Genomic DNA, 27010 nt, shown 5'->3' with positions numbered 1-27010 from the left:
GATGTCTTGATTATTATGTGATGGGAGGAGTTTCTTTTCTGGTCTAGTCTATTTGGAGTTCTGTAGGCTTCTTGTATATTCATAGGCATCTCTTTCTTTAGGTCAGAGAAGTTTTCTTCTATAATTTTGTTGAAGATATTTACTGGCCCTTTAAGTTTGGAATCTTCACTCTCATTTATACCTATTGTCCTTAGGTTTGGTCTTCTCATTGTGTTCTGGGTTTCCTGGATGTTTTGGGTTAGGAGCTTTTTGCATTTTGGATTTTCTTTGACAGTTGTGTCAGTGTTTTCCATGGTATCTTCTGCATATGAGATTCTCTCTTCTATCTCTTGTATTCTGCTTGTGATACTTGCATCTATGACTCCTGATCTCTTTTCTAGGTTTTCTATCTCCAGAGTAGTTTCCCTTTGGAACTTCTTGATTGTTTCTACTTCCATTTTTATGTGCTGGATATTCCTTCACTGGTTTGATTGAGTTTTCTTGCAATTCTTTAAGGGATTTTTTGTGTTTCCTCTTTAAGTGTTTCTACCTGTTTACCTGTGTTCTCCTGTATTTGTTTAAGGGAGTTATTTATGTCCTTCTTAAAATCCTCTATCTTCATCATGAGAAGTGATTTTAAATCTGAATCCTGTTTTTCTGGTGTGATGGGGTGTCCCGGACTTGCTATGGTGGGAGAACTGGGCTCTGATGTTGCCAGGTAATCTTGGTTTCTGTTGCTTATGTTCTTGTGCTTGCCATTCTTCACCTGGTTATCTCTAGTGCTACCTGCACTCACTGTCTCTGACTGGAGCCTGTCTCTCCTGTTATCTTGCTTGTGTCAGAACTCAGAGTCCAGCTGTCTCTGTGATCCTTTGATCCTGAGATCCTGGGTAGAAGAGCTTCTGGGACTCAGGGTGCCTCTGGGATCCTGAAATCCTATGATCCTGAGTGTGTTAGAGATCCTGAGAATTCAACTTCCTCAACTGCTCTGAGTACAGTGGTTTCTCTAGGATGGATCAGGATATGGTGTCTTCAGGGGAGCAGATCAGCTAGTCCAGGGATCTCTTATCAGTGTAATCATCACTGAGCATCTGTCCTTCCTGACTGGCTCATTTCTTAGAGCATAATGAAAAGGTCTCTGCATGTTGTAGCAGAAGTCAGGGGTTTGTATCTGCAGGTATCAGCCCTCCTTCCCAGCTGTGGCCCTGCCTCTCCTTGAGGTGAACATGTCTGGGTGTCTGAGGTACTCATTCCCCTGCATTCCTAACATCTCTCTTTTCCATTTTCATTTGGAGATGAGCCACATTCCAGTGGTCTTTGGTCCTAAAATATACCTATGTATGTAATCTAGGAATATGTCTTCAAACTGTCAACCAGGTACTTAGGATCTGCCTGAGTTCCTTTTGCTCCATCTTTGATAAGGTGAATTGGATTAACCATCTCCAGAGGGCTATGATCATGGTATCTACATCCCAGAGAAGGAAACTGAGTCCCAGAGAATTACCTTCCTTGCAGACTCATCAGTACTGTGTATTTAAGACCCTACCCTGCCTCAGGACAGGGAGCATTGGGTGTACTGTGGGGCTGAGAGAATCTTTGGAGACTGAATTCCCTCAGGTAGCTAACTCAGGGCTCTGCCTGGGACTTTGTATAACCATACTCCCTGCTGCTGAGATATCTGAGGCTTTATGAAGACAGATGCTGTCAGCAGAGAGCCTGTCATTTGCAAATGGAGTTGGACTATCAGTAGACTACCTTGTAGCTCATTTTATCCTTTTCTGTTGAAGGCCCATCCACTTGACATCCAGGGAAGCTAGTAGGGCAGATTACAATGTGATACCTTTCCAGGTCATGTTTTGCCCGTATACTATTGGGGGCTGAGACTGGGCTACTATTATGCACCTGTTAGGATATCCATTCTTGGAAATCTGGGTCCTTCTGGAACTCATAGGAAATCTTTCTTTCCACTTTCAACCCCTGTGACCTGTCCCTTACTTTCAGGTGTGCAGAAGCAACATTGGGAGACAGATCCCTCTGATCATCCAATACTTCATCCTGCAAACATTTGGGGAAGAAATGGAGAAATCAATGCTTCAGCTTTTACAGGACACCAATAAATGCAACTGGTTTTTGGATGAGCAATGTGACACCAGAGAGAAGAAGAAGTTCCTGAAGAGGCGTCTTTTGAGGCTGGATGAGGCTCGGCACAAACTTGCCAAATTCTCTGATTAATCAGGCTGACTATGTTTGCTTAGCTGCACAACTATGCTTTAGCTGCTTACCTTAAGTTAGTATGTTACCTTTAGACTGTGGAAGCAAGCCCTCTGCAAACTCTGAGGAAATGATGAAAGAGGAGCTATGGAGTGTCAGTGATTCTACTTCAGTAAGACATGACCCTCTCAAAGCACGGGAGGATGGCACCTATCAGGATCCTTCCTGCTCCTAACTCTGCCTTTTCTTTGTCAGGAGGATGTACTGGCTGAGCACCTCAGAAGGGACAGCTCCTGGTTTGTGCTGTCCTGTCTGGAAGCAGTACAAAAGCTGCCACAGGGTCCTGGTAGAACAGCTCTTTGTAGGCATACATTTTTTTTTTTGCAACCTACTTTTAACAAGGGTTCAACCTCTCTTTTAGCCCACCCCAGGGGTAGTGGAAGAGAAAAGTTATTAGGCTATGGGGGAAGAGGACCTGTTCAGCAATAGTTCTTTGGGAGTGAGCTTGATCTTCTTTGGCAGAGGTACAGTCCCATAGCAAACACCAAATATGACCCAGAAGCTGCAGACCAGTCCTCTAGGCAGGCAGATACCACACACAACCAGCGGCTACAGTCCAGTCCTTTCTGTAGGTAGACACAAAGCACAAACCAGTAGCTGTAGTTCAGTCTTGAAGGAAGCTTGACAGCCAGACTGAGGTGAGATTGTGGAAGTGACAAACTGCTGCAGGAACCTCACAAGTAGTTCTTGGGTGAGTTTCTCTCAATGGCAGTGTTACCACAGGTTGAGCTCAACAATGCTATGTAAGGTGAACCATTACATTATGTTGTTGGTGAAGAATAGCTAGATGGAGAAAACCAAATCAATGCTCAGTTGCTTGTCTCCCATTGTTTGTGGGGTCATATTTATATTCCTTCATCATGGGTCCTTTCATGTGTTTGCAACATCAAAACATCCTTTCATCTGGGTCTGCTTCAGGAAAGCACTCTTTCACGTGTTTGCTTCAGCAAGATGTCCTTTCACTTGTGTGCCCCAGCAACACATCATTTGATGTAACTAACTTTCCAGCAAAACTCAAGTTTCCACTTCAGCTCTTCCAATAAAATTCTTGCTAAATGACACTTGCATGATTTGCTTTGTATTTGGGGGAGGGGTTGAACCCCACAAAAGGGGAGCAGTTAGGGGCAGAGGAAGGTGCATTGAGCATCCTTTCCTGACTGGGGGAGACAGAACAAGGAGATAGATCAAGTGTTTCCAAGGGACCACAGGGTGGTCAGTGTGAACAGACAAAATAGTGATGATGCTTATCCATTCTTAGCTACCAGTGTAGGCTGAGAAACAACTATAAAGAAATGTTAAATGTCACATTTAAGCAGAAAACACATGCTGACAGATGCCAAGAGCAGCCATTTTGAGTTCTCCTGTATGAAAAACCATGTCCACTCTCCTGGCTAAGTTCCTGCAGGGCAACAGGGTACCACTTTTAAGGTAGCATCTCTTCCATCATGAAGTAGTATGGACTTTGGGAAGAAGCTTATGGGCAGAGATTCTGGGCTCAGTTTTGGGCTGCCTGAAGATGTAGAACCCAACAGAGAGGTCAACATGATGGTTATCAAGGACTCTGTGGGAGGGGAAGGCCAGACTCTCCCTTCTGAGAGTCATGAGAAAGTTGGGTCCCCAGAGTAGAAGGCAAGACAGGGGCATATCACCCTCAGCTTCCATAGCACCTCACCCCAGCCCAACCTGGTAAGCAGCCCTGACATTCTCAAATTAACAGGGAGCTCCAGTGTGGCCCTGTGCTACGATTAAACACATCAGTGATTAACTAAGAATCACCCATTAATGCATTTGTGTAACATTAAGGAAAGAAAACCCCTTCCCCCTGGAGTAACTTAGCAGAAAGCAAGTCCTGATTTGAGTTCTTCACTTCATGATCCCTGTGTCTTCTGTCCTCCATCTGTCTGTCTTGTGAGTCTGTCTTGCCTTTAGGCTGCCTTGTGAATCTGTCTTTATCTGTGTGTCTGTCACTGATAAAGGACTTGGCTTTGTATTTATTGAACAGCACAAAAAGCATCATATATTGAAGGAATGATGCTGGTTTACAGAAATCTTTAACAGAGTTTTACAAGGGACCAAGCTACAGGCTCCAATTGGCTCCAACTGATCCCAAATGACCCAGACAACAAATAGTACCATGACATCATTGTTTATTAATCAATATCCATAAATGAATATTCATTTTAGAAGGCTTCTTTTAACCTCTGTATTTTCTGTTTTCAGCAAATGATACACGTCTAGTTCTGGGTCAGGCCATTGAAAAGTACACAACTTCAGATTATGTAGGTGTGCTGTCACTAGTCTGAAGGGTCAGACTTCCCTCTCCCCCTGCCAGTGTTCATTTGAGCTGCTAAGAAAAACCCTAAAACACAATCAATCCAAACTGTGTATCAAGGCAGGGCACACTCTGCGGATGGTTCTCCTGGATGTCCTGCCAGGCTTCCCTGTTCCTCGGCTGGCTGTCCGAAGTTACACTTGTCCAAAGAAGATGGAATTAGCCAGATCTTTGTTGTATGGCAGCTTATAGCTCTTGTAACCTCTTATAGCAAGACTCCATGTTGGCCTTATTCCCATAGCCATGCTCACTAAAGTAGCCAAGTTATGGCAATGTAATGCAACTATTGACACTCCACAGAGAGGATCAAGAGACCCTCACCTGGGACTCTAGCTATGGCTCCTGTCCCCAGCTACAAGTGGCCTTGGAAGATGCTAGAGTAGATACTTAGTGAAAGGGTAACTGTGAGCTGGTAACTGTAGCTTCTCTGAGATTGCAGTTCATGATGGCGTTGGATTTTGAGGTGCTGCTGCTGTCTGGGGGTCACCCACATTCCTGTGACTCACTCACTTGTGTTCTGTAAGGTGATGAACTCATTGGTTTTACAAGCTGGACACTGGTGAAACTGTACTTTTGTCTGCAGCAATTCTCCTGCATCAGTAGGACTCCTAGTCTGAAACTCAGACACGCTGACTACATTTTGTTCGTTTACATACAGTTGGATATGCTAGACTGGAAACTTCCTTTTTTTTTGTTTTTTGTTTTTTGTTTTTGTTTTTGTTCTGTGTCACAATCACATGCTAGGGTCTTGGCCTGAGTGATCCCTCCCACAAAACCAAGCTTCCTGACTCTGCCCATGTCCTTTCCTGAAGGAGTCCATCTTCTTTGTGTCCCTGTCCCCACCTCAGGGATTAGAAGTATTTTCAGTGTGCAAGTTTAGAGTTGCTTTGAGGGAGAAATAACTCAGCCCACAGTCTGTCAGTCTCTTTCCTTTGATGTTGTATATCCTGAACATTTTACTTGTGGTTTGGTGTTAGCAAATTAAAAACAAAACAGCGACCCCCCCAAAAAAAAAACCTACCCCAAACCCCTTTTGATTTTTCATTTCAGTCATATAAGAGTAACTGCATGAGGTTAGGATGATAGATCTAGTAATGAGACAAACTTTAGAATAAATGTGTGTGTGTGTTTCTCTGTGTATGTCTGTGTAAGTCTGTGTTGTATAGGTTGAAGAACAACCTTGGGTGTCAATCCTTAGGTGCCTTCTACTTTTTGAGTAGGATCTCTCATTGGCCCAGAACTTTGCCACCCAGCCCTGCCAGCTAATCCCTAGCCTCCAGGAGTCTTGTCTCTGCCTCCTGTCTCAGTCACAGGGAAAGCAGGTGCATGCTGCTGATGAGCCGGCTTCGTGTGTGGGTTCTGTGTATTTGAACTCAGGTCCCTGAGCTTGCATCACGGATCCATCTCTCCAGTCCTATAAAATGGTGGTTTAGTTTGTTTGTTTGTGTGTGTTTAAATATGGACCATACCTCTGAGAGTGAGAACCTAGACACATTAAGGCATCCTTCTGCACCTCAGTTTTCCTTCCAGTGTGACAGTCAAGCACTCATGCACGTAGAGAATTTGAAGATGAAACTTGATCTAGAAACCTAAAACAGTCTGGGTGAGACCTGTAAGCAGTGGAGTGGAAGGACAGGCATTCAATAAACCTGCCTGAGAAAATGCATTTACAGTATCCAAGAACAGGTCTGTCCACAAAGCTTCTCAACCACCCCATCTAGTGACAGATATGTGAAATCACACCTGCAAAGACACCCACAAATACAAAGGAACTGCAAAATGCAATTCACTTGGGACTGTGGTTTCCAAAACAAAATCAATAGAAGTGTTTCCCTGGTGATCAGAGAATAGCAACCTGGGTGTTTACCCACTCACTGCTGCCTCCTTCTAATGAAGGTTTTGCTAGTATTTTGAGACAGGGTCTCATGTGTAGCCTAGTCGGCCAGGAACTCACAATCCTCTTGTCCCAGCCACTGCCCCAACTCCCAACCCTCCTCATCACGGGTCTGAGTATGGGAACATACCACTGTACCAGCTCAAATGGTGTCTGAATGATTTGAGATTTTTTTCATTTCCTCCCATCGGGGTACTGTTAATAGGAGTGTATAGTCATGGAAGAGCCTACATTGTGTCTCCTTGTCACATATAGGGTATAGATGTCTGTATGTGTGGACAGCTGTGCTTTTCTGTCACTGTGTGTCCATGGCTCAATTTTGGGAATCTTTCTCTATTACTCTCCACCTTACTTTTTGATACAGAGTCTCTTACTAAACTTAAAGTTCTCTCTTCCAAGCTAAAGAGGCTGGCCAGTGAGCCTAGGGAATTCACTTGTCTGTATTCCCTTCCCTCAGCCTGGGTATGGCTTGGTTTTACATGGGCACTAGAGATTTGAACTCAGAACTCATGTTTTCTTTTTTTAATGTGTAAATCTTTATTGGATATTTTATTTGCATTTCAGATGCCATCCCCTTTCCCCATTTCACCTCCCTAGAAAACCCCTATCCCATCCCCACTTTTGCTTTTATACTATATTTTTAATGTTAATCAAAGGCTTTATAAGTTTGGTAATGCTCAATACCAATCAGAAGTGTAACCCAATACCCAACCTAGATATATCAACTATCTTTGACTGGCAGTGACACTCAAACATCCACTTCCATGTCCCCGCCACCCTCTTGTCACCTAGCTCCTTCTCTCCTTCTCCTCCTCTCCTTACTTCTCCCACCTTAGCTCCTCCTACATATCACCCTTCCTGTTAAAATAAAACATTTCTCTTAGAATGCAATTAGAGCATAACTATACTAATTTGGGTCAGTAAGATACAAGATAGACCTAATACCCAGTCCACCATTTTGTTGACTAAACAGAACCTCTGTTTTCCCTCCTAACTGAAAGACTTAATTCTGAACCTGGCTTTTCTTCTTGGCTTTAGAATGAATTTCAGCTGAAAACCATCCTCTCAAACCTTTTCTCTCAAAGTAAATGGCCGGGATTGGCTATGAGACTATAAGTCTTCAACCCTGTCAGAAATCCAGAATGACTGAGTTAACTGAAATTATGGGAAGCACAAATCATAACTTCTGAAACTTAGCCAAATAATAGAGACCGCTGAACACCTGGACAGTCCCTATACTACAAAACGTTGAAGCATTTGATCTTCAGCCTTCTGGCCCAGGATCATCTGACAGACCTAGTGATGCAGAATTATTAAGGGCTGATTACTCTGTCTTAGCAGATATAATCAGTCGACTATTCTGCAAATGTGTCCTTTTCTGGATAGTAATTTGTCTGTAGATGAAAAGAGGCAATTCTTGCCTAGTGGCTGTCTCACCACAACTGGAGTAACTCCAAAGATGCTCAATTTCTTCTTAGAATCCAAGACAGGAAGCTGTCAGGAGCAGACAGGTCTCTAATCAAAATGAACATTAATACAGAAATGTTTGTAATGTCAATTCTGTGGACTTCTGACTTTTTGAAATCCAACTATCCATGTAAGGCAATCTGAACTGTTGTCTGTTAACTCCTCTCAGCTATTTCTAAATAAAATATAGAAAACATCCTAATAATAAACTCAGAGCCATGAATTTGCTGTAGGCCCTTAACTCACAGGCTAACCATCTCAAATCAGTTAGAAAAGTTAAAGAAGGACTGGGTCTAAGCCTTGTATTCCTAAATGTGTTATATAGGCACAATGCCTATGAGAGTAACAATATTATTCTCACTTTTATATCAATAAGAAGCTCATACCAATGAAAACCTTAAATTTGAAGTCAAAGTAAATTTTGTACCATTTAAGAAATTATAACTTCATCTTAAAAAGAATTATACATATTTCTACCAATAGGTTATGGCTATGCAATAAATCCTAGCTAATCCTCCCTGTTCCAACAAAACCACTACTTTTCCCTAGAAAGACAGCCCAATATTAACCATCTCAGTCCCCAAGCCCAGGGAATAGGGTCACCGACTCTTCATTAACTTCTTCAAGTTGATTATGGGCATTGAGATATTAGAAGAGGGGCAGGGAGAAGAGTAAATTGATAAGCCTCTGATGTCTGCGTCTTCACTGCATCCAGCTGGAATTCTAGGACATCAGAGGTTTGATCAGGGCTGCTCAGCTTGCTTGATGAGTAGATACACCAAGGCTGTGTATTCTGCAATATACAATCCTCAAAACAAATTTTAGTATCAAGATAATTTTTTGTTTGAATTCTGGAATCTAGTCTTCTGGCGGCCTGCCTCTGACATGTCTAACCCATGTAATTCTGGAAGTTTCTATGAGGGTGTACTACCACCATCCTCCCATTTTCACCTCTCTGTTCTCAGGTTCCCCAACACTAGGGAATCCAAACTTTCAGGCACCAAGTCCCTCTACTTCCACTGATGCCTAACCCCTTACCCGATACACCCTCCTCCAATTACTATGAGGGTGTGCTCCCACCATCCTCTCATTCCCGCCTCTCTGCTCTTGAAATTTCCCAACACTAGGGAATCCAAACTTTCAGTTACCTAGGCTGTCCACTTCCACTGATGCCTGGCAAGGCCATTCTCAACTACCTATACAGGTGGAACCATGAGTCCCTCTCTTTGTGTTCTCAGGTTGAAAATTTTAGAATGGCTATTCCAGCTTGTTTCTTAGGACCATTTGCTTGAAAAATTGTTTTCCAGCCTTTTACTCTAAGGTAGAGTCTGTCTTTGTCACTGAGGTGTGTTTCCTGTATACAGAAAAATGCTGGCCCTGTTTATGTATTCAGTCCATTAGCCTATGCCTTTTAATTGGGGAATTGAGTCCATTGAAGTTAAGAGATGTTAAGGAACAGTGATTGTTGCTTCTTGTTTTTGTTATTAGAGGTGAAATTATCTTTGTGCAGCTATCTTCTTTTGGATTTGTTGGAAGAGGATTACTTTCTTGCTCTTTCTACGGTATAATTTCCCTCCTTGTATTGGAGCTTTCCTGCTATTATCCTTTGTAATCCTGGGTTTGTGGAAAGATATTGTGTAAATTTGGTTTTGTCATGGAATATCTTGGTTTCTTCATCTATGGTAATTTAGAGTTTTGCTGGGTATAGTAGCCTGGGCTGGCATTTGTGTTCTCTTAGGGTCTGTATGACATCTGTCCAGCATCTTCTAGCTTTTATAGTATCTGGTGAGAAGTCTGGTGTAATTCTGGTAGGTCTGCCTTTATATGTTTCTTGGCCTTTTTCTCTTACTGCATTTAATATTCTTTCTTTGTTTTGTGTACTTGGTGTTTTAATTATTATGTGACAGGAGGTATTTCTTTTCTGGTCTAGTCTATTTGGTATTCTATAGGCTTCTTGTATGTTTATGGGCATCTCATTCTTTAGATTAGGGAAGTTTTCTTCTATAATTTTGTTGAAGCTATTTATTGGCCCTTTAAGTTGGGGATCTTCACTCTCATCTATACCTATTATCCTTAGGTTTGGTCTCCTCATTGTGTCCTGGATTTCCTGGATGTTTTGTGTTAAGAATTTTCTGCATTTTGCATTTTCTTTGACAGTTGTGTCAGTATTTTCTATGGTATCTTCTGCACCTAAGATTCTCTCTTCTATCTCTTGTATTCTGTTGGTGATGCTTGTGTCTGTGACTCCTGATTTCTTTCCTAGGTTTTCTATCTCCAGGGTAGTTTCCCTTTGTGATTTCTTGATTGTTTCTACTTCCATTTTTATGTCCTGGATGGTTTTGTTCAATTCCTTCACCTGTTTGGTTGTGTTCTCTTGTAATTCTTTAAGGGATTTTTGTGTTTCCACTTTAAGGGCTTCTACCTGTCTATCTGTATTCTCCTCAAATTCTCTGATGGTGTTATTTATGTTTTTCTTAAAGTCCCCTATCATCATCATTAGGAGTGATTTTAAATCTGAATCTTGCTTTCCTACTACTATGGGGAATTCAGGACTTTCTTGTGTGGGAGAACTAGGCTCTATTGATGCCAAATACCCTGGGTTGCTAATGCTTATGTTCTTGTGTTTGCCTTTTGCCATCTGGATCTCCTTAGTGCTACCTGCCCTGTCTCTGACTGGAGCCTGTCTTTCTTATTATCTTGGTTGTATCAGAACTGTGTGGGGTGGGTGTTACTACTGGGGTAAGAGCTGGGGCCCAAAGTCTGCTCAGTGACCAGGGCCAGGAGTGACTTCCTGGGTCCTAGTGGGTCCCAGTTACTCTCTGTTAGGGGTGGGGGTTGCTGTCTGCTTACCTAAGATAATGCCAGGGTTAGAGCACCTGGGAGCCCTGCTTTTTCTGGGTTCTTAGAGATTGGTGGCAGAGCTGCCACCTGGGATCTGCTCAGTGCTCAGGCCCAGACTGGAAGGAACTAGTGTCTGGGCTAGGAGTGACTTCCTGGGTCCTTGTGGGTCCCAGTTACTCCCTGTTTGGGGCGAGAGTTGCTGTCTGCTTACCTAAGATAATGCCAGGGTTAGAGTACCTGGGAGACTAGCCTCCTCTGGGTTCTTAGAGATTGGTGGCAGAGCTGCAGCCCAGGATCTGCTCAGTGCTCAGGCCCAGACTGGAAGGCGGTACTCATGTTTTCATAGCAAGTACTTCACCCACTGGGCTATCTCCCTAGCTCCCAAAGAACCTATTTTTTAAAAATTAAATCACAGTTCTCAGATAGTGTTGTTTGGTTTACTGAGTGTTTCAGCTGCTTCCAAGAGGGGCCTTCTTTAGAGGCTGGACCACTAAGCCATGTCCTTACCTCACAGATGTTTATGCACCTGGTTCTGAGGCATGGCTGCAGGATCGCTTCTGAGAAAACTGGGCCGAACTAAGGGCCACACCAGGGCAAACACGGGGGCTGCACATTGTTGAGCAGTGCCTGGTAGTTGGTTCTTGAGTTCTAGTCCTGCACTGGTCCACTCACTTAGCTTTGATATTTCCCAGAAACCCGTATGTTCTGTGACCTGCAGGAATTCCAGAACTGAGACCCAAGAGGCATCAAGTTAAAGAAACAATTCTGAACCCACGTAGGACATGTTATTTATTCAGACTGAGTCAAACACCTAGTTCCTTTTCAGTGGAACGGACATCTTAGCAGGGTGGACAAATACAAAAATAAGATTATTCTAGAAAATTCCAGGTTGGAGGGCCCAGCAACCATTGTGGGCATTTGTCAGGAGCCAGGGAGTTACTCTGTGACACAAATGTCTCTCTGTTCCGCACAGAATTCTAACCACAAGGTGATTTGAAATCAGTTCAGTGTACTGGAAATGAAGGGAGATTCCCAAGAAAACATTAACAAGTTAGAAGCATCTTCAGAAATACAATTTACACTCAAGAACCCTGTAGGAAAATATGAAAAAAAATGAGAGCTATACAAAATACATTGTATAAAGCACTACTCCCTGCCTCTTTTAGAATTCAGTAGATGGCTTGAATCATTTATTTGTTTACTTACTTATTTATGGTCAAGGTCTTATCATGTGTTTCTGGGTGGTATGGAACTCACTGTGTACACCAGGCATCATAGAGATCTACCTCTGCCTTCCAAGTGCTGGGATTAAAGGTGTGTGCCACCATGCCTGGTGCATGGCTTAGAGCTCTTCCAGCAGAACCCAAACCTTGCATGCCTGAGAAGCAGGAGACATGAGTAGCTCTTTCAGTGCCTTGAGGAGAGCATCTTAAACCTTAAGGGTACTCAACTGTGCAGATGAACAGAGGCAGTAGGAAACAAGTTGTTTTACACTCCAAATTTCAGCTTTCACTTGCAAGTGAGAATCCCACCTACTCTGCTGGTTTGACCTGAGTCATTGCTAAAGAGACCAACCTTCAGCTCCCTGCTGGTAAAAAGGTGTGATCCTGCAACAAAGGAGGAATCAATGGGGCAGCATTTTACACTCCTGGGCTAAAGGACAAGAGTTAGAAAGCTACAAAGACATTTTCCTCCCTCGCTTCCTCTCTTCTTACTTTTCAGTACCAGGGCTTTGTGAATGCAAAAGAACTATGCTACCGCAGCACTTCACTCCTAACCCCAAGAAATGTTACTTCTTGTGATTTTTACTACTGATTAATAAAGCCTTAAATAGCTATGTTGTTTTTTTTTTTAATCTCAGAAGGAGATTACCCAATGCTCTCTTCACACTTCATTCTTCATTCAGTAGTACCCATCCTGACAATGTGGGACCCCTGTGAGAATTTTTTCCCCTGGTAGGTGTCCACACAGAACAACACAACGAGCAGAAATCAGCAAGCCCAGTCCTCACCCCAATCTGCGCACCTGTAGCAAATACAAACTATCTAATTTCCACCCCACCTAAGGAGACACAGCAGTGTTGAATCAGGTGGGGCCCAGAGAGCTCAGGTGTCTGTCTCTTTTTACGGACACCAATGTGATCACAGCTGTGTTTCACTTAAGAGAGGGCTGATTGTGGCTCTACCCGTTGTAATTATGAAGCACATGGGTAAAAATTCACATTGGCTGTGTACTCTACTCTGACATGTGAGGGACATACCATGTGCTACAGCTTAGTCCATCCCCAGCTGATCTCACACAAATATTTCTCCAGTTGTAAATAGGGGTGTGTGTACCTGACCCTTTCTTGACACAGATCATTCCTAAATGGATGATTTAACATCATACTCTTTTTGGTTGTCACCGGGATGCAAATATAAACCCAGCCTTCATCTACCATCTTCTTTTTAAGAGTAATCATACTGTAAAAGTAATAGAGCACCGTTAAATTTAGAAACATAGGGCATCTGGGTGTAACATCTGATATAAAATCCAAAGGAAGCTTATGTGGTGGGAGGGAGGAAAAATCACTGTCCTTTGAGTTTGACATTGTGAGTACTCACTCATCCACTCCTAATGAACTCCTCATTGGTTGGCTTTGTAGACACATGGGTGTCACCAGGAAGATGGGTTTGGTTTTCAAAATCTTTAGCAACATGGCAACTGCTTCAGTTCACTCTCTGACCCAGTGCAGTCGACCAGACTATAATGCAGATGCCTGGGCTCACCATGCTGACTCTGAATGAGACTGGGTAATTATGCATCCTGAGATCCATGAGACTCACTCCTGCAGGAAGACTAGGGCCACTGTAGACAGAACACAGATTTGAGGCTAACAAAGGCTTTCAGAGTGGGTGGGTGGTCCAACAAGGCTGGTCATCATGGGTACACAGTCCCCAAAAGAAACTTGGCCAAAAAGTCAGTGTGGCCCGAGTAACTTTCCCTTGCCCAGTGAATGTCCCAAAACATAGCCTTGAACCTGCAGCTTCAGGCCTAGGTCCTACTCCTGAACCCAAGGAATTCTAGTCTTACTGGAATAGGTTATCTTCTAAACAAAACAAATTGTCCTCTGCTGAACGTCTGCTATGTGGCCAGTGACCAATTTGGGGGCTTCCCTTTGGAGATTCCCAAAACATAGGCCATCCTAAAATAATAATAATAATAATAATAATAATAATAATAATAATAATAATAAATTGGAGTAAATTGGGTTGCCTACATTGTCTAGGTATATCCTGACTGTCCAGAACACTGAAACTGCAGGCTGAGGTAGGGGACATACTTCTCTCCTGACTCCTTCAGACCTTGTCCCCGTCTAAGAGTTTAGAATTTATCAACTCCCAGGGATCCTTGACTCTTTGCTGATGGGATTAATCAATCTCTGTTTGGCTCAGGCAACACACAGGTTGCCTGTTTCCCATGTGTCCTCTATGTCAAAGTTGACTTCAATGCCCAAACATTCTTGAAATTGGGCAGAGGGGAGTTATAGCTTTGTAAAATAAAAACGACACCTCCAACACAGTAGGTCAAATGGAGGATGAAAGAAAGCTAACACCCAGATGGAAGCATTTTCCAAATCTCTAACTCTGCTTATTCTGGGACCTTGTTTTACTCACAGTATGAGTCTCTTAGCTATCCACCACTCGCAAAACTGCTCTGCTGTTTAATAGACAAATAGCTACACGTTCAGGTCTATAATTCTTAAAACATACTGGAGATGCACGTAATCCTACATGTGTGTTTTTCCTGTTTTGTATTGCTTTTCCTCAGGAGATAGTAGAGATTTTTTTTCTCCTGTGGGTGTGCCAATAACCAATTCTAGTAAGTTCATGCAAAAGAAAACATGCTGGGATGCTGTCTGGCTATTTGGTTTCCACTAATAAAGATAAACACGGTGAAACCCAATTATCCTTGTCTGTGGGACAGACTTCTGGGCAGCATTCTACTCCCAGGAAGGAAGCTGGAACTCAAATTGCAGCCAGGCAGAGCTGCTCCACCAGGTGAGAAATTGTTAAGGCCAATTTAGCAAAGTCCCATTCTTAATTAAATCATCAAATAGTCCCTCCCCCACCTCTTAAAAAAGAGAATGGAATCTGCTTTAGAAAAATCTCTTCCTCAAAGCTCCTTGGAGTCCTTATTGCTGCTTTCTGGTCATAGTTTTCTTCCCAAATGTATCTACAACCCAAACCTCTGGGTTTCAGATCAGTCAGATAAATTCTTTCCAAAATGCTCAGGAGTGATATGTGCTGGGATAAAGAAGCATATCCCGTGGTCTTGTGTAGCACAACTACCTCTTTAACTCCAGGCACTTGTTTCTGGAAATAAATGAAAGAAAGAGAGAAAGAGAGAAAAAAAGAAAGAAAGGAAGAAAGGAAGGAAGAAAGAAAGGGAAGGAAGAAATTCCATAGGCCATACCAGGAGACTGGACACAGATCACCAGTGACTCTTAATGTGGGAAGAAAGATTTTCCAGTTCATTCCTCATTCTATTCAAGGTAAAACTGAGACCCTCAAAAGGCCGATATTTTGATTCCTGTTCAAGGCAAACATTCCTGAAAGTCTGCCAAGTGAAGTCTCAATTTGCAGAACTTGAGAAGGTGGGCGCCACCACAGTTTTTACTAAGTATATGCCAGGAAAATGTCCCAAATTCAACTGCCGATTTCATTCTGGTTGCTAAGCTATGCTTTTGTAATTTAAGTATTCCCATTAAACTGTCACAGCAAGTGGCATCTGAGATACAAAGGTAGGCACATTTCAATACCAAAAATGCTGGTAATCTTCTACCTGCCTTGAGATCCTGCACTTCAGAAGCCCGACCTAATACAAAAAATGTGTGTGAAGACTGAGCAATCCTCCTATTTCAGAGAGGCAAAGTCCTCAGAGAATAGGGAAGGGAGGCAGAGTCTAGGAGAACTTGGTTCTTTTCCATGCAAATCTGCCTAGAAGATAGTAATCAATGGAAAAATCAACAGGTGAACAGATCCCACTTCCAGAGATTTCTAATCCTGTAATGAAGTTTGGAATTATCCATGCTCAACCAGAGCATGCTGGACACATCTGTGAACATTTGAGAACACAAAGCTATCCCTGCTTCGGCTGGATCTTTCTTCTTCAACAGCTCAACTCCTCTCACACAAGAATCTCACAGAAGGTTCCTCTGGCTGCTGGGGAGTCTTCCAGTTCATTGTGACATTCCTGGATGGCTCCTGTGTGTCCTTGGCATGGCCATGTATTTCTCAATATGGAGGTGACCGGGTGAGCAGAACGGATGGCCGAGACATCCACACAAAGACTGTTGTCAACACCAAAGACACTCCTGCTGGAGGTGCTGCTTAGCACTCTGGGTGGAATGTTTTATGTCCAACCTATCCTGATAGCAGGTAGCATCACAAAGTGAGCACTGAGCTTGGCACAGGAATGGTGGGGTGTGCCACAAGATGACTTTGTATGTCAGTTAATGTCCCATCATAAATAGGTGACCACATGGAGTAACAGGCTTCCACCTTTCTTTGACAAAGGCCTCAAATGGCAGTAAATAAAGGTATTGCTGATCTCCCATTGCCAAGGCTTTTCCGTGCCCCAGCTCCCACCCAGGGAAGACCCACAGAGGTCATCTGCCAGTCAGGTGCCTTCAAGTTGCTTTGGATTGGTACACTTGGGCCCAAGGCATCTTATGAAGGGAAATGCATGGCTTCAAAGGACTCAGAAAAGTGGAAATGACTCCAAGTCACGAGTTTTCCTTCCCTGACAGCTGGTCAGAAGCATAGGCATCTGGCCATGTCTCCATTTCCCAGATCAGTAATTACCAATTTAGTTCCAAAGAAGATTTAGAGAAAAGAAACAATTATGGCAGCAGAGATGAGAGAGTTTGTTTTCCTCATTAAAACATGATTAATTAACTTGAAATCTGAGTAGTGTGTGTGACCATGGCCAGCTTGGTGACAGAATGTCAAGAGCAGCATGCAGCCCAGCACCTGTTCTGCCTCATTGTACAGGCCAGGGCAATCTGGGGAATCAAACTGCCTGAACCCTACCCAAACTCAGAACACTGGCCAAGCCGCACAAGTGGCACCTTTACCTGCATGCCAAAGGTACTACATTTCATTAGTATGCCATCTCACTATACCTAGATGGGCAAAGATCTTCCTGGCAAGTTCCTAGTGTTATGTGTGATCTGTGTGTGGATTCATTCTTGGGGAGCCTGAGACCTACTCAAGGTCCTGTAGTATAGTTAGGTGCAGAAGAAGACTGAGTGATTCTCTCATCAGGCTCAAGTCTACTTTTGCTAGGATATTGAAAGCCTTCTCACTTGTTCTACACTAGGCAGTAGTCTAGCACCAAATACCCTTTAATATGGTTAATACCAAAAGTTTTCTCTAGGCAAGAGAGCAAGCAACTAAATGCACTCATTTTTCCTGAGGTTGAAGAGAAGATAATTACTAACCATGGCTTGCCTATCTGTTTTTCTTTGTTTGGGTTGTTTTTTGTTTTGGTGGTACACTGGGCAGTTCGGCATAATCAGTCCCATAAAGCCTGAAGCCCAATGCACTGTTTTGGTTCACAATGAGGTGTTTTTATTATCATTTTTCTCTGAAGTAGAAAAGACCTGAAAACTTGGAAATCAAGAGTAATCAAGATACAGTGAGTCTGGAGGCATTCAGATGCACAGCCGAGGTTCCAGACTAATGGACAGAGAAGCCAACTGGAAATATCCCTGTTGGAAGAGCTGAGTTCAAGGCTGCTGGAGTTCAGATGAGGCTCTTCATTTCCAGCGATGTCTGACTAGTGAGGACTCATCATTAACCACCTCAGGGTCTCGGGGGGCATGTCGGCAGTGCAACGGGAGCAGCAGCAGGAAGATCAGAACCAGGAGAATGGCTCCGCACACACTCATCAGAGCATAAGACACAATCCACAAGATGGGCTCATTCAGAGCCTGTGCTGGAACACAGTTGCTGGCTATGTCTTCCGTGGAAAAGGGCCCAGAAATTTCAGACACTGTGGTACCTGCAATCTCTGAGGAGACAGAAGGAGAAAGGTCACAGTCAAGAAGCCTCCACTCGCAGTGGGCACGAGCTCATGGCTGGTTACACTGAGCCCCTAATTGCTCAGATACTGAGTGTGCACTCAAGGATAGCTCAGGAGCAGTATGCCCTCATGAGTGAAGATGAAGGAAGAGTAGAAAGAGGGGCAGTTTGCTATTCAGAAAGCTCAGTGGAAGCTGCTTGGGATGGGTAAAGAAGGGGTCTTTTGGCAAAGCTAATTTGACCCCATGTAACACTTAGTGAGACCAATCTAGTCTTTTTAATATTTTGTTTGGTTGGTTTTCTTGCAACACGGTCTCACTCTATAGCCTGGGCTGGCCTAGAACTGCTATGTAGCCCAGGCTACCTTTGAACTTATGATAGTCCTCCTGCTTCAGCCTCTAATGCTGGTATTACATTTGAGCTACCACATGTAGCCCAACTCACTCCTAGTGGTCCCAAGATTATCCTAGCCACACTAGCTTGGGAGGGTCCACTTCCCTCATCCTATGTTGAATATGAAAGATCATGAAACAAAAGTGATTAATTAACAAACATATGACTTATGTTATAAATGGTGATACAAAAACATAGGATGCCATATTGGTTTCTGCTAAAGACCCCAGTGTTGGAATAAGGTCCGTGAATGAAGCTGGGTGAGATTTCTGAGAGCTTATGAGAAAACTCCAAGTAAGCAAGACAAGAGTCTCATAGTCTCTATTCCTCCATAACATGAGTTGTTCTTGGAATGAGCCTTTGAGCCCCTCACAAGTGTAAAACAGAGTGAGTTTTACTTCAGATTACCTATCATCTTACCTACTATCACTTAGAATGATGTATTACTGACTGTGTATAGCCTACATTCATGTGACCTTGTTCTTGTGACTGTATATAACTGGGCTTGCCTCTCCTTCCAGGGCTATAGCAGCCAAAGGCTTTACTTGTGTGCAGGGGAATGTGGACTAGAGAGGTCTCTTGACCACTCTCTTAGTCCCAAAATACTACACCACAAAACATTTTCTGTTGTCTTGATTCAAGCATCAGGATCTCTAGTCTTGTCAAATATGATCTTTTTCACTTGGGGAAGAAAACAAAGTCAAAATGACAGTAGGATGATAGTCTTTAAAGAATGCCTTTAAAGGAGGAAGAAATGACTTGTTTCCTTTGCAAAGCCCATACCCTTTCTGGCCTGTGTAGATTCCATGATAAGTGTTTGGTTTTTGGTTGTTTTTTTTTAAGCACCCGAGGGTGAGAAAAACCAAAAACCAAAACCAAACCAAACCAACCAACTGAACCAGCCAGTGAACATGGCCTGCCAACACTCAAGCATGGTGATATGCAGCTTCAATCGATCCACACCCTCAGAAGCCCCCAGTGGGAAGAAAGGAAAGGGATGTTAGCACACAACACCCAGGGGGCAAAGCCAACTGGCCACTTCCTTGTGAAAGTTGATGTCTCCTGACACACAGTCACATCACTATCCAACCTGGGTTTTCTTGGTTGGGTTATGGTACTGGAATGGTGACTTGGTCCCTCTAGTATGCAAAAGCTGAAGTATTTCCTGTCTGCTCCTTTATGGAAAAGTGCCAAGCTCTGCCCTATAATTTCTAAAGACAAATGACTCCACTCCAAATCAGGAAGGTAATGCATATTTACAATAGAAATCTTGCAAACAGAGGGAAGGGAAACAGTCATAGAGACAATACCAGTCAGAACAATACTAATTAATATTCTTGCATGTAACATTTTTTCTATGATAAATCATTATCATTAAATCTTAAGCCCAGCTATTTTGATGACTACACAAAAAGCCATATTATGAACATATCAATTGATGTTTAATTTTGATTTTCAATTATATTACTTCTGAGTGGGATAATTACCAAAAACTGGAGATAACAGGTCAATGGTAGTATACTTGCTGAGCATGCAGGAGGCCCTGAGTTCAATCCTCAGGATTGTAGAGAGAAAGAAAGGAAAATCTTTACTGGCCATTTGTAGTTTTCATTTCTTTGTTCTCACGAATTTGTACAAATCTTTCAGATAGTAAAAATTTTTTTATGTTGTGAATGCCTCTGTGAAGCAGGTCGTTTGTCTTTCTTCAAATTTACTTTGTAAATGAGATGTGTCAGCCAGTTTACGGATGAAAGTAAGCCTGCACAGCGCACAGATGGCAATGCAGGAAGGCAGGAAGAAATCCAGAATCACTTGAAACCACTTTTGCTTCCAGCCAAGATGGAGTCTCAGGGGCTAGCTTGACCTCCCACTTGAAACAAACATAACATTGAGTGAAATGATGGTAAGGGAAAAATAAAGGAAGACTGTCCTGGCACAGTTTTATGCCCTAGGCTGTGGGCTAGAGAGAGATGCATTCACCAGGTTGCTTCCATCAAGCAGCAGGTGGAAGTCCAGGGGAACAATGGCTGTAGCATTTGCAGCACAGGCTCATGCTGAGGAGACACTCCACCAGAGGTTCAAGGCTTCCTGGAGCCTTTAGGTAGTCTAGCCAGCTCTTCATACCCAAGGGTCCTGTATCTATATCTAACAAACTGCAGACCATTCTAGAAGAATAATGACATCTCTACTGAAAAAGTGCAGACTTTTCTCTTGTCAGTATTTTCTGAACAACACAGTGTGACACTGAGAAGTATGACATCATCTAGAGATGATCGAGTGCAGGTGGTACATGGACCTAACACTGAATAAGGTATGACATCATCTAAAGATGATGTTCAGATTCTGTGGAGACACTGTGCCATCTCACGGAAGGGACCTGACACTGAGTAGGGTACGATGTCATCTAGATATGATGCTCAAATTCTGTGAAGACACTGGGCTCTCTTAGAATGGAACTGATACTGTTGGTCTTGGCATCATCTAGAGATGATGTAGGCATTGGATGGTAGACAGCAGGCTATCTTATAGAATAGGCTTGTGCATCCCTGAGCATCTTTGGATCTTGGTGTCTCAAGGTTCCTGCATTTCATTCCTTGGGTTGTGAAGGATAACATCTTATCAGAGAAGCTCTATCCCAAAGGCTGGGCGATGTCTTATGTTGGATATTAGGCTTCCATAGAGGAGTCTTGAAGTGTGGTGGTTTGAATAAGCTTGGTCCAGGAAGTGGCACTATTTGGAGGTATGGATTTGTTGGAGTTGGTATGGCCTTGTTGGAGGAAGTGTGTCACTGGGGGTGTGGGCTTTAAGACCCTCATCCTAGCTGCCTGGAAGCCAGACTTCTCCAAGCAGCCTTCAGATGAACATGTAGAGCTCTCAGCTCCTCCTGTACCATGCCTGCCTGGATGCTGCCATGCTCCCACCTTGATGATAATGGACTGAATCTCTGAACCTGTAAGCCAGACCTAACTAAATGTTGTCTTTATAAGAGTTGCCTTGGTCATGGTGTCTGTTCACAGCAATGGAACCCTAACTAAGACAGGATGAGAGTGCAGCAAAGAGATAGAATGCACAATTCATAGTTCACATAGAGAAGTAGGGGAAGCAGTGCATAGGGAAGAATTTCATTAAAAAATGCCATAGATGAGTTCAGTTGCACACAGGATATTATGGCTGTGATTATCACCATATTCTAATGAGAAAGTCAGAAGAATACTTAACACAATAGAGATACAGAAGCTATTAGAAGACCTAAACCAAACTTCCTGGTACAATACAGAACACGAAAACCACATTGGCATTATTAATGGTACATGCACTATAGACAAAGAGCATCAGGGTAGAAGAGATGGCTCAGCAGTTAAGACCACTGGCTATTCTTGAAGACAACCTTGGTTCAATTTCCAGTGTCCACATAGCACCTCAAAATCATCTGTAACTCTAGTTCTAGGGGACCCAACACCCCCCTCTTTTGGCCTCTGTGCGCAGTGCATACCTGTGCATATATATATATATATATATATATATATATATATATATATATATGCAGATAAAACACTCCTGTATAAAAATAAATAAATCTTTTAAAATGAGCAAGCAAATTAAAGATATCATAATAGAACTATGTGAATTGACACACACACAGTGAACACTGAATAGAGATCCTCAGTGTATATGGATTATCTCACACTGCTTATTCATGTTAAAGGGCCAAAGAAAAGAGAAGGGCAAGAGACAAAGAAGAAGAAACAGTAACTAAAAAGTTTCAGAATGCAACGTGAAATATATATAAATTCATAGATTGCAGAGATGTGTGCATGCACACACACACACACAGACACTTCCATCCCCAATGAAGGGCTGAGAAGGTCATGGTCAGGTGTAAGAATTAGGGTAAGATTGGATTCATGCACAATGTACAGATATGTGAGAATATCATACTGACTCACTAATATGAACAATTAATTAATACATGCTAGTAACAATTCAAGAAAGAACAATACATGGAGTGCTTAGGAATCAGCCATACCAGGTCAGTGAACCAACCTTAGAAATCTTCCTCAAATTGAATGCCTGTATTTGTCTGTGTTTTTCATATATGTGTTATGTCAAAAAAAAATCCATAAAACCCCAAACACCCCCAAAACAACAATAAATACAACAACCCCCCCAAACAAACTCAATAAAATCAGATTTTCTTCACTGAGCATACTGTTACTTTGAAGTCAGAAGATGACCTTATGTGCTAGGTCTCAGAAACCTGTGTGGCTGAGGTGCCTATTAGCGTATTCAAGCAGATGCTAGCAGGCTTTCGAGGCATCCCTCAGTACCTGTGGATCCACTGAGCACTCCTCACTGTGCCCCTACCCTAAACCTCTCCCTCCCAGTGTTTTCCCCTCCTCTAGCCTGACCCCTATATAACTCAGCCACTTGGGCTACCCCATTCTCTTATCCTCTTTGCCTGAGCCACCTCTCCTGTTCAGTGGATCCTTTATTGCTTCCCCTCCCCATTTAGTCTGCCGGCCATGTTCAGCTTGGATTCCTATCTCTGCCTGCTTTGTCCCTTATATATCCAAAATCTTCTCCAACTTTCAGACTCATCATGTCCTCTTCCTCTTACTTAACCTTTTTATTCATCATGCTCCTTTAAGATTTTTAGAAAAAGCACCAATCTCAGGTTGTCAGATGCAATGCATTAGATAGATACAAAGCGCACACTCTCCAGAGCGATGTGCCACACAACATAGGAGGAAAGTGGATTTCAAACTGAGGCTGAGAACTGGGGATGTGACTCATTTGGTATCCAGCCTGCCTAGCATGCAGGAAGCCCGAGGCTCCATGCCCAGGACTGCCCAAGCTGCTGTGGTAACCCCAAAACTAGGGGAGGCAGGAAGATAAGAAGTTGTAGGTCATCCTAGGCCACATACAAAGGTTGATATTAGCCTAAGACACTTCTCAAAAACAGCAATAATAAGAGCTATGTCCAGATGTTATTTTCTGGAATAGCCCTTCACTAGGTATCTGTGCATTTATTAGATACATTAACTTGCTATGAAGCCAACTTGACCTTGCTATATTGGATTTATATATCAAAGGTCATTGTTCACTGTGGGGAAGGGAGTGAACCTGGGAGTGGACACTGGTGGATCCTTGCTCCTTGTCAGGGGCTACCTCATTGAGCTTAAGTGCCCTCTCTGCTCTTGTTGGGAGCCGACTTTTAGCAGAAAGCGGCTAGATTATCTTTGCAGCCATCTGGAACCATATACCCTGATAAGAGATTTGGTTTTCAATAGCCTACAACAGCTGAAGCACACTCTGATATCCCACATATTTTGTGTTGCTGTTTACTGCCCCCAGCTGCAAGGCGCACGTGGTAGCCACGCCTGCAAGGCATGCAGTTCACGTGCTGTCCACGTGCTATCCAGGCCATATATGCCTGTAAGGCGCACGTGCTATCCACGCCTGCAAGGCGCACGGTGCACGTGCTATCCACGCTATAGACGCCTGAAAGGCTTACGTCATATCCACACCTGTAAGGCACGTGGTATCCACGCGCCTACAAGGCATGTGGCAAAAGCGTATAAATACCTCAGAATTCCCTTCAATAAGAGAGACTTGAGACTTGATCAGAACCTCTGTCTTGTCTCCATTCTTTGCGTCTCCTGCCCCAAGAGCCCCACTCTCTCTCTTGACCAGAGCACTTAACCCCAAAGTGTTGAGGCAGAGTATGGGTCTCAACATGCTCTGTGTTCCCAGCTATCTGCTTTGACTCTCACGTTCCTCATCTGTAAAATGGGGGCATAACTTATAAGTGACAGTATTGGAAGAATAGGTGAGTTAGCAGATGTTAAGTGTGTACATGGTCCCTGGGGAACATGTCAGTGTTCCATGATGGCCAGCTGTTACTATGTTGTTATTTTAATACTTTTATCAATGTCTGAGGTTAAAATTTTAATTGTGTATTTTCTCTGTTGTCCCCAGAAGGTCATGACCTGGTTGATAATGAATGCCTCGGGTGATATAATATCATTTTACTAAGGATGCTTGTCAGATCCCCTCCCCACATGAGACATAAAATGAAACAAAAGGCCTTATCAAACTGAAGATCTGTGATCAAGACATTCCCTGCAAATGCCTGCTTCAGGATTATTACTCTGCAGTTAGAAGGGTTCTGGACACACAGCCAGCCCCTTCCTCTCTCTTCTTTCCTCCCTACCTCCTGCAGGAATTCTCCTATTGAATCCCACCCCCAATCTGGCATTATACCCAAGGGTGCTAAGATTGAACTCAGGTCTTCATGCTTGTGTGGCAAACACTTTACTGGATGAGCCTTCTCCTGATCCCCAGGGCCTGTATTCTCTGCAGTAGGCACAGACTATCTATAGGGGTCAGGGTTTTCATTTGTACAACATGGAGCCAGAGGTTCTCAGCTTTGGTGTCTTTGACAATATTCAAAGTAGATAAGTACAGGCGTATCTCCGAGGCTCATCTTCACACCACCATCCCTATTTTTAAACATGAGCTGTACCAGATGATCCACTTTCAACCTGCAGCAAGAAAAACTCCATGGAATGACTGCCATAATCCACAATGTGTTTCAAGTTGTATGAGCTGAAATCTATATAGCTCTTGGGTGCTAAATGTCTCTGTCTATAAAAAGAGGCTGATGGTATTTCAGAAGCCTTGGAGGCATTAAGACACCAGAGCTGTCAATGTAACTCTATCATTATTATCTGCTTAGCTGAAGACACTTGTATAAGGCAATATGGAGTCAGCTGAAGGTCCCTAGTGACCAGAGTATCTGTTTAGGAATAGGTCAAAGACTTGGAAGGGTCAGTTCTACATTGCTCACAGTATCCAGCTAATTGGCACAGTTCTGTATTTGCACAGAGCCACCTAGGGATTCTCAGCATCGTTGAGGGTTTGAATTGGCATGGACAGCAGAAAAAAAAAACTGTCTGGGGAAAGGCTCAGATGGCAAAGTGTTGGATAAGTAAGCATGAAGACCTGGATTTGATTCCTACAACCAACTAACCAACCAACCAACCAACCAACCAACCAACCAACCAACCAACCAAACAAACAAACAAACAAAAAACCCAGTGTGGCAGCATGCTGTTATAATCCCAGTGTTGGGGAGACAAAGACAGGTGGATCCCTGGGGCTTGTCCAACAGCCAGTGTAGCCTACTTGGCAAGTTCCAGACCAATGAAAAATGCTGTCTCAAAGAACTAGATACAGAGTAACAAAAAGACACCTGGAGTTGACCTCTGGCCTCCATAAGCACAAGAACCCATGTGTACATGTACTAGTATGCACACATACATATTATATACAATCTATACTCTACATACACACACAAATAAAAGGAGACTATCTAGGCACTTTTCCCCGAGTGATCTCGAGCCATGTCCACACTGCTGTACTCCAGCAGAAAAGCCAGAAAGTCTACACACTCGGTCTTGGAAAAGCTCTTGGAGCTTCAGGGATTCTGGTGAAGGGCTTCTCCTCACTGCTCCTCCACAGCAATCCTAGGTGAATCCTATAAACTAAGAGCTATCCAAAGTTATAAAGCCAAAAGAAGGGCACTGGGAAATACTGGGCGCTCCCATAACTTTTGCCTGCATCCCTTTGGTTGGTTCTGTGGGGACTTAAAACAGATGGAGGCTAAAGTGCAGCTCCTATTATTTATTTAGCTAGGTTGTTCCTGGGGGTTGAACACTGGGCCTTGGATTTGCTAAGCACACACTCTATTACTGAGCTATATTATCAGTGTTGTTTTTTTAAATAGACAGCCTTGCAATGTTATGGAGATTAACTCCAAACTCCTGTCTGGAGGGATACCCCTGCCTCAGCTTTTCAAATAGCAAAGACTGTAGGTGTGGACCAGTGTGCTCATATCATCCCAGGTTTTAAACATGCAGTGGGGTGTAGAAGAGCCATTCCCTGACCTGAGGTTCACATGAGGACTAGGGAAGGGCTTATTCTACCATAATTTAGGGTCACAGTTCTTTATTTCAGATTGAGGCAGAAACCTGGAGCACCTGGTCATATCTCATCCACAGACAAGAGCAGAAAGAGAATGGATTCTATTTGTCTATTTGTCTACTTGTTTGCAATCCCCTTTTCTACACTTACATAGTCCAGGACAGAAACCAACGGAATGATACAACCCACAATGGGCTGGCTTTTCCACATGAATTAATATAATCATGACAATCTCCTACAGACATACCACAGGACAACCTGACCTAGAGACTCTCTTGTGGAGGCTCTCTTCCCTGGCGACTGCAGGCTGTACCAAACTGACAAGGAAAATGAATCATTGTCACTTTATGGTAGACAGAATTCAAGATGCTTTTCCATTTGAGATCCACTTCCTAATATTTAATCTGCATAGCCCTCTCCTCTACACTGTAGAACCAACAGAGCAGGGCATAAACAGTAGCGCTGCCACTGAGACTGGGGTAAATAAAGACTTTGGCTTATGTCTTAAGGGTTACATGGCGTCCCCTCTTGGAACACTCATTTAGGGAGGGACCAAGTGCTGCTTTGAGGACACTCAGGCAGGTTGTGGCAATGCCTTCATGGCAACGAATAAGGGATTCCTGCCAACAACCACACGAGTGAGCTTGGCAGCAGCAGCAGCTGATGCCATATGGCTGCAGGTGATAGCTGTATCCTTAGAAACTGCACTAGAAACCACAATCAAGAGTAGCCAAGTTCAGGGGAAAGCTGTTAGGCAGCAACAGACATCTAATACAACAC

At 43.2% G+C, this 27010-nt stretch overlaps 2 protein-coding genes across 2 annotated transcripts in view; one reads left to right on the top strand and one right to left on the bottom strand.

Annotated features, from left to right (window-relative positions):
- The window catches only part of LOC117717924 (interferon-induced GTP-binding protein Mx1-like), a 28422-nt gene extending 25111 nt beyond the window's left edge, over window positions 1-3311 (top strand). Inside the window, exon 14 of the mRNA XM_076943221.1 lies at window positions 1981-3311. Coding sequence (XP_076799336.1) covers window positions 1981-2211 — 231 coding nt within the window. The 3' untranslated portion in view covers window positions 2212-3311. The remainder of the gene's footprint in view (window positions 1-1980) is intronic.
- An 8244-nt stretch (window positions 3312-11555) lies between these two features.
- Window positions 11556-27010, bottom strand: part of Bace2 (beta-secretase 2) — a 93103-nt gene continuing 77648 nt past the window's right edge. The window contains exon 9 of the mRNA XM_034515576.2: window positions 11556-17840. Within this exon, the coding sequence (XP_034371467.1) occupies window positions 17587-17840 (254 nt within the window). The 3' untranslated portion in view covers window positions 11556-17586. The remainder of the gene's footprint in view (window positions 17841-27010) is intronic.

The sequence above is a fragment of the Arvicanthis niloticus genome, chromosome 12, assembly GCF_011762505.2.
Source record: "Arvicanthis niloticus isolate mArvNil1 chromosome 12, mArvNil1.pat.X, whole genome shotgun sequence".
NCBI classification, from domain to species: domain Eukaryota; kingdom Metazoa; phylum Chordata; class Mammalia; order Rodentia; family Muridae; genus Arvicanthis; species Arvicanthis niloticus.
Note: the sequence above shows the minus strand (reverse complement) of the source record. Positions and strands in the feature narration are given on the sequence as shown.